Source organism: Narcine bancroftii, chromosome 7, assembly GCF_036971445.1.
Source record: "Narcine bancroftii isolate sNarBan1 chromosome 7, sNarBan1.hap1, whole genome shotgun sequence".
In the NCBI taxonomy this organism is placed as follows: Eukaryota; Metazoa; Chordata; class Chondrichthyes; order Torpediniformes; family Narcinidae; genus Narcine; species Narcine bancroftii.
In genome coordinates, this window is record NC_091475.1 from 212,044,137 (window position 1) to 212,061,555 (window position 17,419).

A 17,419-nucleotide genomic window follows, 5' to 3' on the forward strand; every position below is an offset into this window, starting at 1 on the left:
TGTGAAAATCACAGAGTCTGACATAGACCTCCGCCCAAAAGGTGTGTAAAGGTGGGTTGAACACTCTGTATGCTTTGAGTGGGGCTCAGTGTAGAGAACGAGTTATTGAACTATTTCTTTGTACAGCTCACTCCCGCTAGTATTATCTAGGCTGAATAAAGAAACTGATGTATGCCTAATTGGTTCTGCAGTTTGTTTTATTACAGAGCAGCTTAACATTAACACCTCCATTCCTCACGAATATCTCCTGACAGCTCTTTTTAAAATAGACATTCAGCATGGAAACAGGCCCTTCCGGCCCATGAGCCAGTGCCACCCAAATCCCGCAACTAACCAGTACATTTTGAAGAGTGGGAGGAAACCAGGGCCTGGATGAAACTAACGCAGACACGGGGAGAACGTACAAACTCCTTATAGACAGCTCCGATTCCGAACATGGATCATTGGTGCTGTAATATTCCCGTCAACACCCTCCCCCTAGATTCTCTCCCTCACCCACATGCAAGGAGCCATTTACAGCGGTCCCCCCTCTTTGGGATGGGGTGGGGGGTGAAGCAAGAGCTCTCAGTTTGGGGGTCAAGGGGGGGTGGAGGGAAAGGCAGGTGATTCATGGGCTCACAGCTAGAACCGACAAACTCTACACATGGTCAGGACCTGAGATGGGGATCGATCCAGGGGTCTCTGGAGGAGTGAGGCAGTGACCTGGAACTTGATGTTTGTTGAGGGGAGGGAAAAGTTGGGTGTCTAGGATCTTCACAGGGGAATGGAGGGGACTAGGGAGAGGGTGATTTGTGGGTATGGGTGACAGGACCGAGGAGATTTTTCTGACCACTATTCTTCATAGGTTTGTAGATGGGACCTCGTTTCACAGAGTGGGTGTACGGATCAAGCTGCCAGAGGGAGGAGCAGAGGCTCGGGCAATTAGAATGGTTAACAGACATTGGGACTGGTCTACGGACAGGAAGGGTTCACAGTGACATGGGCCAAACACAGGTAAATGGGAACAGTTTGGCAGGCACTTTGGGGAGCATGGACAAGATAGACTGAATGGCCTGTTTCTGTGCTGTGAACCTATGAATATGGAGAAGCATCGCCCAGTGACAGTTTGGGGGGAGCATTATCTGAGGCAAAAGATTGCCCAGGAAGGGGACATCGTGAGAAGGGCATTTTTAGGAGGGGCATTGGTTGGTATCAGTGTCCTCCATCACCTCCTGGTGCCATGCCCGTGTCCCATTTACCTGTTTGTAGAGATCCCCCTCGTACCCTGGCTGTGTTTTGTGGTGCTTGGCGTCCATGCAGATGTTGAGGATGTCCTTCTCTGCCGCCAGAGTCAGCGGGAACACCAGAACAAGGAGCTCCAGCATTGTCCTGCAACCACACACACACACCAAGTCATTGTCAGATCCTGGGGGGGGGTGGGCAGGCCCTTCAGCCCATCCAGCCTGCCCTCTCCTTCACACCACACTGATGCCCCACCTCCGCCCATTCCTCGATGGCACAGACGGGAATGGACCTCTGCTCTGTTATTTTGACAGTGACACCCAGAGCCGGAATGTTGAATACCAAGCTTTCACCACCATCTGACTGAAGAAATCTCTGTCCGAAGCATCGAGATACAGAGCCCCAACTTGTCCATGCTGACCAAGATGTCTACTCGAGCAGCCTACATCCCTCTTTCCAACCCATGGAGCTGTCCAAGTTGGAAATCGTACACAAAAGTCTCCAGACACCATGGCTAAAGTAAAAACATAAAGCTGGAGAAACTCAGCAGATCAAACAGCAAAGGTAAAAATACATAATCGGTGTTTCGGGCCTAAGCTCAAGTCTGAAATGTCAGTTAATAGGGCAACATGGTTGGCTAATGCAACACTGTTACAGGGCCAGCAATTGGGACCAGGGTTTGAATCCCGCGCTGTCCATAAGGAGTTTGTACATTCTCCTTGTGTCTGTGGGGGGGGGGGGGGGGGGGGGGGGTGCGGTTTCCCCGGAGGCTCAGGTTTGTTTCCTCCCACCGTTCAAAACATACTGGGATGCAGTTTAATTGGGTGTAATTGGGTGGCACGGACCCATGGGCCAAAGTAGCCTGTTACCAAGCTGGATGTCTAAATTTATTTTTTTAATTCAATGGGAGCTATATGCCCCCTCCCCATCCACCCACCGGTTTTTACCCGATAAATATACATATCAAAATTTTGCAGTATAAATCAGTTCACCATCAGGGCTTACAATTTGGTTTTAAATAAAGTAAATTTTCATTGGGGAGGTCACATATTCTTGTGATAGTAATTCCTTTATATATTTGGGCCCCAATATATTCTAAATATGGTTGCCATATTTTTATAAATAAACCATATTTGTTCTTTAGATTATATGTGATTCCCCCCCCCTCCCCCCCCATAGGTCTATAACTGTTCATCTCTCTTCCATCGTTCTATCTGTAGAGGGGAGTCAGATCTCCAAGAAATCTAAAGCTATTTTAACAAATGTAATTTGGAATTTAGTTAGTTACTTATTTAAATAAAGTTGCCCAGAAGATGAAGCTCTGGGTTGTCTACACAGGCCACCCCTGTAATCCTTGTTAGTATTTCAGTAATCTCCTGCCAGGAAGGTCTCACCTTCACACACGACCACGTAATATGTACAAATGTTCCTATTTCTATTCCACATCTAAAACACATCTCCAATATTTCCAATTTGGATTGATGTAGTTTCTGAGGTGTACAAAATTGTATTATATTAATCTGTATCTTGCATTTATAGTTAACGTCCTGCTATCCAAACACCAATCAGACCAAACATCTCTCCATTTTTGCAACTCCTAAATCTGACTCCCATCTCTCTCTCGATCTCTGTAAACCTGGTTTTGCACTTTCATTTTGGAGAGCAAATTACAATTAGATCTAAATTTAGGTGTGACCCCCACCAAATCGTTTGTTCCATCTCACTAATTTCAGGTGGGGCCAAGATTGGTCGCCATCTTTCTCTTAAGATTGATCTTAACTGGAGAAAGCAGAAGAATGCTTTAGCTGTTCTCGACTTATTTCTTAGTTGTTCAAAAGACACAAGATCCTTCCTTATAACAATTATCAACGCATCTTATTCCTTTCTCGTACCATGAATTCAATATATTGTTACCCAGATTCATAGGTAGTAATACATTTTTACATAATGGTGTCTTCATTGATATACCTGGTTTTATTCCCAATGCATTTCTTTATTTCTTGCCATATTCTAATCATGGGTATTTGTGATAGTACAGATCTATCACCAATGTATATAGTTACAGTATCTAGACTGTGCTTGCAGGAATTGGCTGAGAGCTTAGCCACGCCTATTGTCTGGGCCTTAAAGGGTTGTGTCCCTAGCCAGGTCAGATCATTCCGGACTGGTCGGCCACCTCTGAAGAGCTCCTGTCTTTTGCTAATAAAAGCCTTGGTTTGGATCAACAAGTCTTTGATTCTTTTGACGAGCTCTACAGTATTAATATAGGATTATCTGGTTTTTTTGTTAACAATTTAACATTCCACTTATAAATAAAATCCTTCTCTGTCTCCTCTTTCATTGAAGATTCCCATTCGATTCCACGAGGGAACTGTTTTCTTTGTGAACGATGATAGAAATTTTGCTTGTGATCGATGATACTTCTTAAAATCCAAGAGTCTAAGTTCTCCCATGTTAACTTTCCCAGTGCAATTCTTGGTACTTTGTTATTCCACAGGAATTGTCTTAAACAATTATGTAATAATTTAAAGAAATGTTTAGTAGTACAATAGGCAATGATCAGAAGAGATACTGTTGTCTTGGCATTACCTTCATTTTTATACAATTTGCCCTTCCTACTAATGTAGGATCTTTCCATTTCTGTCGATCTTTTCTTATTTTAAATAGAGGGGTATAATTAAACATATAAATTCTGTAAATTATCATCTGTCATTATTCCTAAGTATTTAATTTCATTTTCTTCCATTTAAATCTACAGCTTTTTTGGTATCTTTCATAATGAAAGTTCTGCAATGACATTATCTCACTTTTGTCCATATCTATTTTATATCTTGACATTCTTCCATATTTTTCTTATCAATCAGTGACTCATTTGGGTCAGACATGTATAATAGCACGTCGTCAGCAATTTTATGTTCTTCCTATTCAACTCTGAAGCCCTTAATATCCGGATCTCTTCTTATAATCTTCACCAGAGGTTCAATAGCTTGGATGAATAATAATGGTGATACGGGACACCCCTGTCCACTCAATCTACTCAAGGAAAAAAATAGATGACATTTGGCTATTAGTTATAATGTTAGCTTCTGGCTTATGATAGAGTTTTATAAATTTTCTACCTACACCAAATTTTTCCAACATTTTGTATAAGAAAGTCCATTCTAGTCGTTCGAATGCCTTTCTGCATCTAAAGAAATAGTTATGTTGAGATTCGATCTTGATTTTTCCATATAGCTCTCCACTGGCTACCGAGACAGAGGTGCACCAAAGAAGAGGTACAAGGACTGCTTAAAGAAATCTCTTGGTGCCTGCCACATTGACCACCACCAGTGGGCTGATCTCACCTCCAACCGTGCATCTTGGTGCCTCACAGTTCGGCGGGCAGCAACCTCCTTTGAAGAAGACCGCAGAGCCCACCTCACTGACAAAAGACAAAGGAGGAAAAACCCAACACCTAACCCCAACCCACCAATTTTCCCTTGCAACCGCTGCAACTGTGCCTGCCTGTTCCGCATCAGACTTGTCAGTCACCAACGAGCCTGCAGCAGACGTGGACACACCCCTCCATAAATCTTCATCCGCGAAGCCAAGCCAAAGAAGAAGAAATATTGACTAATCTACCGAGACTATTTGAAGAACGTCTTCCTTCAACAGATCCCACCTGATCAGGATGGATTCATTTTGGTAAATACTCACCCAGTCTGTTGCCTGGGGCCTTTGCTAGAATTATATAGTCTGCATTCAGAAGTGATATTGGTCTGTATGATGAGGTTGTTAGTGGGTCTCTACCTTTCTTCGGCAGCACTGTCAATAATAGCAGCTGAAAAGGTTTCCAGCAGGGCTTGGGTCTCTACTGCCTCGTCTAACACATCCATTAACAGAAGTATCGACAAATCTTTAAATTCTCTATAGAACTCAGGAGGGAACCCATCTTCCCCCAAGGACTTAGCTTGCAAAGTACCCAGAGCTTTCTCTATTTGTAAAAGGACCGTCTAAATCATCTTTTTCTCTCTCTCTTCTAGTTTAGGAAGTTCAACAATTGTTAAAAATTCTTCCATCTCATTTTAATTTCCTACTAATTCTGATTTATACAGTTTCATTTAGTATTGTCTAAACATTATTTATTTATTTTTGATTGTATGTTATAGTATCAGCTTCTGTTTCTATTGGATTCATCATTCTGGACAAATCCTCTCCTTTAATCTGCCAAGATAACATTGTGTGCCTGTTCTCCTAGCTCAATATTTTTGTTTAGTTTTAACTATCATTTTTTCCATTCTATATGTTTGGAGTGTATTATGTTGTAACTTTTTATTTTCTAATATTCTAAATTTTATTTGTGTTCCTGATATCTGATTTTGTTATATCCTTCTCTAAACCTTCTAAGTCTCTCGCATACTGTCAAAATTTTTAGTATAAATGATCATTTGTCCCATCAGACAAGCTTTAAACATATCCCATATTATAAAACTGTTCAGTTGAATGAAGATTGTTTTCACATAATATTTCTATCTGTCTCCTAGTAAATTCACAAAAATTCTTCCTCTTCAATAATGCAGCATTAAGGTGCCATCTGTACATAATTTCTTGCTTTTCCATTATCATATTAGTTAATGTTAACAGCATGTGGTCTGATAAAAGTCTTTACCACTCTACTTTGTAACTGGGCAAATATTAAAAATAGCTCAATCCTTGTATGTGAGTCGTGTACTCTTGAGTAGAATTAATAATCTCTTTCTCAGGGGTTGAGCCACCTCCATATATCAATTAAATTTAAATCCTTCATAAATGATAATTTCAGGTTTCACCCTTGTTATTGTTCACTGATTTGTCCAGTATTAGATCTAAACAAAAATCTCCTCTAATCAATATATTTTGTCTTCCCCCTGCGGTTTTCAAAAAGAATCCCTTATAAAGAGTTCATCATAATTTGGGGCATAAATATTCATAAACATCCATAATTCTGCATAAAATTTACTATGTGCCATTACAAATCTTCCAGCTTGATCAGTTAATGTCTCTTCTATTATTATTGGTATATTTTTATTAATTAAAATTGCTGCACCTCTTGCTTTAAGTCCAAATGAAGACAATATTACTTGTCCCACCCATCACTTTTTAATTTTGCATGCTTCAATTTAGTGAGATGTGTTTCTTGTAAAAAGACTACCCGTATTCCCTGAAGTACGACCGTAATGGGGACCAAACAATTGCTTGTAACTTGGGTTGGTCGTAAATCAGATTCCCTCTACCACACATGCCCAAGATCATGCAAAATTCAACAAATGAACCTTTAATGGGGACCTCAGGCTGTCAAGGAGAATGGGGACTTTGAGCTGCCGGTAAAGGGGGGGGGGGGGGAACAGGGTCCATTGTATACAGGGCTTTTAATACAAAATATGTACAGTAGTTTTAATAAAGAATTTTTCCACAAAAGTTTTCTAATTATTGAATTTAAATCCTTAAAAAAATCTTGAGGTATACCACAAGGAATAGATTGAAAAAGATATGGAATTCTTGGAAAAATATTCATTTTAATACAATTCACTTTACCTATTAAAGTTATAGGTAAATCGTTCCAACTATTTAAATCCTCTTCAATTTTATTCACTAATGGTAAGTAATTCAACTTGTATAAATTATCCAAAATTTAATCATTTTTAATACCTAAATATTTAATTCCATTATCTGACCACCTAAATTCAACCCTCAACGTGGCGGGATAAATCATTGAGTATTTCAAGTTTTTACAACATCAACTTCGGGTGGGCCATTATTCTGCTTGGAGTAATCATATGCCGCACCCAGAATTATCTCCCATTCTCTGTAGCTTCAAAGTCTCACCAGAACTGAACTTGGTCTCTGATCACCAGCTCTTCTGGGTCCAAGTCTTCGGTGAGCTCTCTTGATGTGCAGTTTTTCTCCAAATTTGTCTTTTCCCAACACTTGTGGGATCCATTTTTGAAAAACATTCACTGGGTTTCTTCCCTCGATTCCTTCCTTTAGTCCAATCATTCAGATAATTTTCCATTCACTGAAGTTCTCCCCATGTGGTCAATTTTGTCCAGCAGTCCTTGGTTATCTGACTCCCATTCTTTCGCTTCTTTTTCTTGAGTTTTTCTTGCATTTTCGTCAGTTCAATCTCTGCTCAACCCATTCTCTCCATCAGGTCTTCAACAATCTCTAATTTTCTCTGTCTCGTCTTAGCACTTATGAATTGGTTACTCAGATTCTCCAGGACGATGCTCAGCTCTTGACCTGATTCCTCAATTTGACCTGGTTCTGCTGGTCCTATTGCCATTTTTGCCCTCACTCCCTTTCCGACTTTCACCGATGTTCCCGGTTGAAGAGGAGCTTCTTCAGTCTTGGTTCTCGGCTGCCATGGCTCCTTCGTACCGGCTTTACCCATTTTTGAAGAAGAAGATCTTGATTTTCAAGTTTTGACCATCTACTTAGCACTCTTCGCAGAGAACTCAGCTAAAACATGTCTGTCTAGGTCCTTTGCATGGCCCACCCCCCGGTCCACAGCACATTTAAGTAAAAGGCTTGTTTTCTTTTCTCATCAAATGACATCATTTTTAAAAATATTTTTTACGTAGTTGGTTAGACACAAGTACAGAAGAAACCAAAACTTGACTGCTTCACAGAATGGAGGCTCAAAAACTTTGCATAGAGTCCCAAAAAGAGCTGAAAAAGGGTTGAAAATGGCTGTGGTGGAACACGGTCTTGGAGGCATGTCTTTACTGGGCAGGGCAGGCTGGACCACCTTCTGTACCTTAGCCCCTCCCACTGACCCCTAATAAAGGCCGAGAGCCCTAGTCTCCTCCCTCATATCTGCCTTGGACGTGAGCCAGCAACACGTAGAGGCATGTCTGGGTCTTCTGATCAATAAAGCCTTTGACTCTTGCTTCGTGCCTGTGGGTGGTCATTGATTGTGTTACAATGGCTGGTCTGGAAGATCCCTCCTCATCTTCCGATGCTCCAGGGAGAAAAGTCCCAGCCTCTCCCTCGAACTCACATCCTCCAGACCCAGTGGAATCCTCATGAATCTATTCCTCACCCTTTCCCAGCTTCGTCACAGTTAAACAAGGAAAGCTGCAGATGCTGGGGTTAGTTCCAGAGAAACTCAGCAGGTCACACACCATCCACAGCAAGGAAGAGGTGGTTGACATTTTGGGCCTGAACCCTTCATCAGGTAACCGCCTTTTACATCCCCCGGATGCTGAGAGACCTGCTCAGTTTCCCCAGCAAGGTTGCGCACTGCACTTGCTTCATCCTATCCTGCCTGTGGTGGAGACACTCAACCCTGGTCCTCAGTCAGGACCAACCTCCACACCCTACTGAATCCTCTAACAGTTTTGTACGTTTCACTGAGGTCACCTCATCCAACCATAGAACATTGCAGTGCAGAAAACAGGCCCTTAGGACTATCTAGTCTATTATTCTTTCCAGTCCTGCTGACTTCCACTGGGACCATATCCCTCCCTACCCTTCCTATCCATGTACTTGCCCAATTTCTTCTTAAATTTCAAAATCGAGTCCATATTCACCACTTCAGCTGGAAGCTCACTCCACACTCCCACCCTCCCCACCATTGAGAACCATCTACAGGGAACACTGCCGTCTGAGAGCAGCAGAAATCATCAAGGATCCCCACCACCCAGTTCACGCTCTGTTCTCACTGCTGCCATCGGGAAAGAGGTATCGGTGCCACAAGACTCGCAACACCAGGTTCAGGAACAGCTGCTCCCCCTCTACTGTCAGACTTGGTCATGTGAAAAGATAGGCTGTGTTCAGCAATGCAGACAGATCTGTGGTGGAGCCATAATATGCAAACGTGCTGGAGAAACTCAGCAGGTCACACGACATCCATGGGCGGTAAAGAGTGTCCAATGTTTCAGGACAGGGCCCTTTGTCAGGAATCTGGGGTAGTATTGTGGTGAGGAGACCAACAGCAGTTGGGAAAGAGTCCATTTTTCAACCCAATAAGTAGCAGGTGAGAGGGCAGTTCCTTCGAGAGGGTGTCGGAAAACAAACTGAAGCAAGCTCGGGGGAGGGTGCAAAGAAAATATTTGAACTGAAGGAATGAAGGGGTTACGAAGAAAAAAAGGAGTGAACAGACCTGGCACTGTCTTCAGTTGGCAGCCTCAGAGCTCTCCCCCTCTCCCTCCCTCCGTAGGCACGAGTGGGTGAAACAGCGAGTTCCTGAGAACCAAGAACAAACCATCTTGACGTCCCCGAGCTCAGCCCCACCCTCCTGGGCACTGGTGCCTGGCAGCTCTCCATCTCACAGGCTTATGCAACAGCACTTAGTGGAGCTCCAATAGGGCAAATCACCGGTTCTCACATTAACCTCTTCATGATCAAACACAATGCTGGAGAAACTCAGCAGGTCATATAGTGTACCTTATGTAGAGAAGATAAAGATGCATAACAAAGGTTTCAGGCTGAGCCCTTCATCAAGGTTTGAGAAAAATGTAGGCATGTGCTCATACCTTGATGGTTCTGTATCTTTACCTTTCCTCGGACTTGTCAGCCACAAACGAGCCTGCAGCTGACGTGGACTTTTTACCCCCTCCATAAATCTTCGTCCGCGAAGCCAAGCCAAAGAAAAAGAGAAAAAGAAAGAAAGAAAGAATAAAGTTCAGTTTGACCTGCTGAGTTTCTCCAGCATTGTGTTTTGACTTTGAAGGGCCGAGAGTGGCTTCTTCAACTTGAGATGATGAGAACACAAGAGGGGACTGAGATTTTGGCAAGGTCCTGAAGGTGTGGGGCAGAAAGACATCGTCCAGGGCTCCCTGCAACTGCTCTGCCCAAGATGCTGCAGCAGGTAGTGGACACCACCCTCCCCTCCATGGGCAATGTCTATCCCTTCCCCAGCTGGGGAGAGCAGTCAAGTATTCACCCCTCCCCGCCCACACTCTCTTCTCCCCTCCCGTCAGCTAGAAAAAGATACGTGAGCACAAGAGCGTTCGAAACAGGAGCAGAAGTTGGCCATCCAGCCCGTCGAGCCTACTCCACCATTCAATGTGATCTGATGATAGGCTCATCTCCACTGACCTGCCTTTTCCCCACATCCCTTAATTCTCCCATGTAAATGCTCAAATCCGGTGCCAGTTACTCCAGATGTCCTGGCCTGATCCACAGCCTCGATTAAATACCAAGAAACATTTACCATGTGGTGGCCCAGCGGGTAGTTCTGCTGCCTCACAGCGCCAGAGACCTGGGCTCAAACTCAACCTCTGTGTGGGGCTGTGACTGGGGGCTCCCAACAACCTGCAGGTCAGTTGCTTGCTGCAAATTGCCGCTGGTGTGTGGGTGAGGGGTAGAATCGTGGGTTGGGGTGGAAACTGGGATTAACACAGTCTGTAGTGGCCGGAGCCTGGAGCAAGAAACACTCTTCTAGGGGAACTCAGCAGGTTGAGTAAAGTCAATGAAGATCATAGATTTAGACCAGAGACCTTCATTGGGACCGAGAGAGCAGAGGGGAGGTGGCTGGTGTAGAGGGTGGGATAAAATACAGAAATACTGAAGGAACACAGCAGGTATCGCAGCATCCATGGGAGGTAACAAAGAGGCAGGCGTCTGTATTAAAAGGGAGGCCAAATGAGAAGAAGGGAGGGGGATGAGTACAGACCGACAGGCAAAAGTTGTTAATTAGATAGGATCAGAGGAAAGATGAAATTTGATGGGGAGGGGGGTTGTTTTTAGCTCTGTGAAAGGAGATAGAAGTAAAAGGGAAGATAGAGAGAAAGAAGACAGGGAAAGATGGGGGAAGGGGTAAATCTATTGGAAACTGGAGATGTCCATTTTAATGCCATTTGTTAGTGGTCCCAGTCTGGCAGTGCATGAGGCCATGGAGACACGTTGGCCAGGGAATGGGTCGGGGAATTGAAATGGGCGGCCACTGGGAGATCCAGGCTATTGCAGCGGACAGAGCCAAAGTGATCTCCCAGTCTGCACCCAGTCTCTCCGATGTAGAGGAGACCACAACGGGAGAACCAGGTGCAGTAGACGACCTCTGCAGATTCACAAGTAAAATGTTGCTTCACTTGGAAGGACTGTTTGGGGCCCCAAATGGTGCTGGTGGAGGAGGTGTGGGTGCAAGTGTCCAGGGGCCAGGAGGGGATTGGTGCACCAGAAGGGAAAGAAGATGGAGTTGATTGATGGGTGAAGACAAAGGAAGAGGAGAGGCAATTGAATCAAAGGGATCAGGCAGAGGATGAGGGGTCATGCAGTAGGGGCAATTGGGTAAGGAGAGATGTACAATGAGAGATCAGCCGGAACTGAAGAGGGAACATGGGAGAGAAGAGGGGAAAGAATCTCGTGTGGGATATGGGGGCTGAAGAACTGGTCAATGAACACTGACTCGATGGGCTGAAAGGCCTGTCCCCTTGCCCTCTTTGGGACTGCGAAACAAGAGAAAGGCTGAGCCGAGAATGTTTGGACAAATGACTGCTCCCCTAACACCACCCCCTCCACCTGGTCTCAGCACTGAGGTGGGAAGGGAGATGCCATCTACAAATTTGCCGTTGACACCATGATCGTCGGCAGGATCACGGACGGCAATGAGGAAGCATACAGGAGTGAAAGGGATCAGCTCGTTGAGTGGTGTCACAACAACAACCTTGCTCTCAACGTTAGCAAACCCAAGGAACTGATTGCAGCCTTCAGCAAGGGGAAACAAGGAGGACACAACCCAGTCCTCATCGAGGCGTCAGCAGTGCTAAGAGAAAGAAATTTCAGATTCCTGGGTGTCAACATCACTGAAGATCTATCCTGGGACCGTCACGTCCATGCAATCATGAAGAAGGCTCACCTGTAGCTATATTTCATTAGGAGTTTGAGGAGATTCAGTATGTTACCAAAGACTCTTGCAAATCTCTACACAGACCGTGAGGAGCATTCTGACTGGTTACTTCACTGTCTGGAGTGGAGGTGCCAAGGCACAGGGCAGGAACGGGCGACAAAGGGTGGTGAACTTGGTCAATGTCATCAAGGGCATTGGTCTTAATTCCATTAAGGACATCTACAAGAGGCAGTGTCTCTAGAAAACAGCCTCTATCCTCAAGGACCCTGTCCACCCAGGCATGCCCTCTTCACACTGCTATCATCAGGGAGAAGGTTCTGGAGCCTGAAGACCAACACCCAGTGGTTCGAGGACAGCTTCTTCCCCTCCGCCATCAGATTTCTGAACGGACAACGAACCACAGACACCACCTCACTTTCTCCTATCTTTTGCACTGGTTATTTATTCTTTAAATCTCGTTTTGACAGAATTGTAATTTATGGTCATTTTTGTATCCTGTCCTACAGAATTACTGCTGCCTCAAAACAACAAATTTCACACGTGTTCATGACAATAAATCTGATTCTGAGTGGGAGATGCTCAAGGAACCATCCAACTTCCAGGAACGCCGGCTCATGACTGCCCCATAACAAAGAATTGAGATGGCATTGAGAACTTCAGGTCCCTGCAATGGGAGATTTTTGAAGCAGAAGAATTAAGGGTTTTGAGGAACAGACAGATAAGGTGGAGCTGGATCTATGGCCAGATCAGCCGTGATCTTATTAAATGAATTTGCGGGCCTGAGGGCCGACTCCTGCTTCTGTTTCATATATCCTGTGATTGAAACAGAAAGGACTGTACCACTTGACAATCTCTCCACCCCACCCTTCCCAACCACCACCCCCCCACCCCCCAAATCAGCCTGCACCTTCCCCACTGGTGGTAGAGTCTGCCAATCCCACTACAGCCTCACCAGACCCAGAGTGGAACCAAGCCATCCCAGTCTACCGGTCCGAGAAGATATTTATGGAACAGCTTGTTTTTTGACCCAGGCAAAGGTAGAAGAGGAAGCTGCTGGAGTCAAGAGATTAAAGCTTATCCACCTTGTTGGTTACATTGCCTCAATTTCTTGAACTCAGCCCAGGCCATCAGGCAAATCCTTCGTTGCCTCCATCTTCTCCGCCCGCTGCCTCGGGAAAGCAGGCACCCAGATCACGAGAACGTCAGAACAGGAATCGACCATCTGGCCTCTGTCATTCATCAACATCATGGCTGATCTGGCTGTGGACACAGCTCCACCAACCCGCCTCTTCTCAACAATTCTCAGTTCCCTGACTCTGTAAAAATCCATTAAATACTTTTAATGAGGCAGCCCCGACTGCTTCCTTGGGCAGAGAATTCCACAGACTCGCTGCTCTCTGACAGAAGTTGTCCTCCTAACCTCTGTCCTTATGATCTTATTGAAATGCAGATCTGAAACTGACACAAGCCTCTAACTGGCCACTCATTTCCTGACTCAATATTTAGACTCTTTTACATTTGCTCCACTAGTCTCTTGCAGCCAACTCCAGCCAGTCAGCATTGCGCGGCCTGCTAAAGTTCAAATTTATTGTTAAGAGTACATACGTGACTTCACACACAACCCTGAGATTCTTTTACCTGTAGGCCAGGCCAAATGACCACTTAGTGATAATGCAAAAAACTCCTACTGTACTCAAGAAAAGATGCATAGACGAAAGAGAGAAATGTAAACAAGTGTCTTAAGAAAGCAGCGTCAATCCTCAAGGACCCTCACCACCCAGGCTAAAGCCCTCTTCTCACTGCTCTCATCAGGGAGAAGGTTCAGAAGCCTGAAGACCAACATACAGAGGTGCAAGGACAGCTTCTTCCCCTCCGCCATCAGATTTCTGAACGGACAACGAACCACGATGCTACCTCACTTTCTCCTATTTTTGCACTAATTTATTTATTTTTTGGATGTGGTTTTATGGCACATTTGCACTGTGTCGCTGCCACAAAATAACAAATTTCCTGACAAGTTCAATACAATAAAAACTGGTCTGTAGGTTGACACGCAGCATTACAAACAAGGTGGATGATCTTGCAGTACAGCTACAGATCAGAGGGTACGACATTGTGGCCATCACTGAGTCATGGCGAAAAGATGGGTGTCATTGGGAGTTGAACGTCCAAGAATACACAGTGTATTGCAAGGATAAGCAGGTAGAGGGGCTGGCATGACTCTGCTGGGAAGCAACATTAAACCATTGAAAAGTGGTGACATCATTAAACCATTGGAAAGAGGTGACCGGATCAGAAGAATCCTTACGGGTTGAGTTAAGGTAAAAAGGATCCTAATGGCAGTACATAAAGGGCTCCAAACAGCAGCTGGAATGTGGACTACAAAATACAAGTGTAAATACAAAAGATCTGTCAGAAGGTCAACGCTATAGTAATCCTGGGGAACTTTAACATGAAAGGAGATGGGGAAAGTCAGGTTGTTTCAGGATCCCAGAAGAGTTTGTGGAAAGCCTACGGGATGGCTTTTTGGAGCAACTTGTTGATGAGACCTGTGTGATTGGGTGCTGTGTAATGAACCAGAGGTGATTAGAGAGCTTATGGTAAAGGGGCCCTTGAGTTCACAGTGAAGTTTGAAAAGGAGAGGCTAACCGCTACACCAACCATGCGAACCAAGTTTAGGGGGAACATCTACACACACAGAGAGTGGTGGGGGTGTGGAACGAGCTGCCAGCTGAATGCAGGCTTAATTTCAACATTTCAGAAGAATTTGAACAGGTACATGGATGGGAGAGGTATGGAGGGCTATGGACTGGGTGCAGGTCAGTGGGACTAGGCAGAATAATAGCTTAGTATAGACTAGAAGGGCCGAAGGGGGCTGCTTCTGTGCTGTAATGTTCTATAGTTCTATAGAAATAGTGCATTTTTCAACACTGCACCAGCTGTGAATATTTGTCATTTTGTTCCCTCTTATGTCACTTGAATTTAACTCGCACCCTGTTACTGCATTTGTATTGCTGAATAAACAAGAATTTCATTGCATCTGAACTTTGTACTAAACAATATGATAATAAACTTTCATCCCAGCTCTGGATAGTGGGAGAGAAATCACAGTGTGGAGGTGAAGGCCAAGGACAATGACGCCTTTTATCATCATGTTTATGGTCTCAAGTGAAGAACTTTATCTTTGATATGACGCTAGTACGAAGAACACGACAGCACAGTACAGGCTCTTCAGCCCTCGATGTTGTGTCAACCCAAATATTCCTTTAAAAAAACTATACACTACCTCACAACCCTTTATTTTTCTTCCATCCATGGGCCTGCCTAAGAGTCTCTTAAATGACCCCAATGTTCCAGCCTCCACTGCCATCCCTGGCAAGGTATTCCAGGCACCCACAACTCTCAGTGTAAATAAAACATACTCCTGATAACTCCCCTAAACTTCCCTCCCTTCACTTTGTACACACGTCCTCTGGTGTTTGCTGATCCTGCCCTGGGAAACAGGTGCTGGCTGTCTACCCATCTATGCCTCCCATAATCTTGTCGACCTCTATCAAGTCTCCTCTCATCCTTCTACACTCCAAAAAGTCCCAGCTCTGCTATCCTTGCCTCATAAGACTTATTTTCCAATCCAGGTAACATCCTGTTAAATCTCTTCTGCACCCTCTCCATAACTTCCACATCCTTCCTATAATGAGGTGACCAGAATGGAACACAAAGGCAGACAAGCTGAGCAGGGTTGGCATTTGGAATTGACATTGTGGCTGTGGCTATTAGTAAAACTTGGTTGCGGGGGGAGGGGGGGGGCAGGCAGGACTGGCAGCTCAATGCTCTGGGCTTCCGCTGCTTTAGACACAATGGGGGGGGGGGGGGGGAATGGCATTGCTCATCAGGAAAAAAAATACAACAGCTGTGCTCAGGCAGGACAGACCAGAGGGTTTGTCTACTAAGGCTATATGGGTGGAGCTGAGGAACAGGAAATGTCCACACTCATGGAGTTGTATGAGAGACCGGTCAATAGTCAGTGATATTTGGAGGAGCAAATCTGTGGAGAGATGGCAGACAGCCGCAGGAAACAAAATTATGATGGTAGATTTAAACTTTATTGACTGGACTCCCATACTATAAAGGGGCTGGATGGCTTAAAATTTGTCAAATATGTTCAGGAAAGTTTTCTAAATCAACATATAGAGGAACCAACTAGAGAGAGTGCAATACTGTATCTCCTTTTAGGGAATGAGACAGGGCAGGTGACAGAAATATGTGTAGGGGAACATTTTGGGTCCATTAACCCTAATGCCATTAGTTTCAAGTTCATTATGGAGAAGGATGGGCCTGGGTCTCGGGTTGAGATTCTAAATTGGAGAAAGGCCAATTTTGAGGAAATGAGAAAGGATCTAGAATGTGTGGATTGGGGTAAGTTGTTTTCGGAAAAGGACTTGCGAGGTAAGTGGAGAACCTTCAAGGGTGACATGCTAAGAGTAGAGTTTGTATGCTCCTGTCAGGATTAAAGGCAGTTAGTAGGCACAGGAAACTTTGGTTTTTGAGGGATATTGGAGATCCGGCTCAGAAGAAGGTGTATCACTGGTAGAGGCAACATGGAGCAAATGAGGTACATGGAGTATAAAAAATGTGAGAAAAACCTCAAGAGATCAGGAAGGCTAAAAGACACAAGGTTGTTTTGGCAGACAAAGTGAAGGAAAATCCTCAGGGTTTCTACAGGTATATTAAGAGCAAAAGGACAATAAAGAACAAAATCGGTCCTCATGAAGATCAGAGTGGTTGGCTTTGTATGGAGCCACATTTTTTTTAATCAGTATTGATTCAGGAAACTGGCAGAGTTGTGGGAAATAAGGAAAAGCAGTGAGGTCATGGAACCAAAACAGATTAAAGAGGAAGTGCTTGCTATCTTAAAGCAAATAAGGGTGGATAAATCCCCAGGGCCATACAAGATATTCCCTCGGACTTTTGAGTGTAGAAATTGCAGGGAATCTGGCAGAAATATTTAAAATTTCCTCAGCCATGGGCATAGTCCCGGAGGATTGGAGGGTAGCTCATATTATTCTGATGTTTAAAAAAGGCTCCAAAAGTAACCCTGAATTTTTTAGGTCAATGAGCCTAATGTCAGTAGTAGGTAAATTATTGGAAGGTGTCCTAAGAGATTAGATTTAAGAGAGCATTTAATTAGCCAATAACTGATTAGGGATAATCAGCCTGGCTTTGTGAATGGTTAGTCGTGTTTAACCAATCTTATAGAGTTTTTTGAAGTTACCAGGAAAGTTGATGAAGGCTGTGGATGTTGTCTACATGGACTTTAGTAAGGCCTTTGACAAAGTCCTACATGGGAGGTTAGTCAGGAAGGTTCAGACACTGGGTATTCATGATGAA

At 44.3% G+C, this 17,419-nt stretch overlaps 1 protein-coding gene across 1 annotated transcript in view; it reads right to left on the reverse strand.

Annotated features, from left to right (window-relative positions):
* The window catches only part of LOC138739673 (folate receptor gamma-like), a 28,559-nt gene extending 19,026 nt beyond the window's left edge, over positions 1-9,533 (reverse strand). The window contains exons 1-2 of the mRNA XM_069892205.1: positions 9,344-9,533; positions 1,239-1,368 (exon numbers count right to left, since the gene is read on the reverse strand). Coding sequence (XP_069748306.1) covers positions 1,239-1,368; positions 9,344-9,507 — 294 coding nt within the window. The 5' untranslated portion in view covers positions 9,508-9,533. The remainder of the gene's footprint in view (positions 1-1,238; positions 1,369-9,343) is intronic.
* Positions 9,534-17,419: the final 7,886 nt, after the last annotated feature.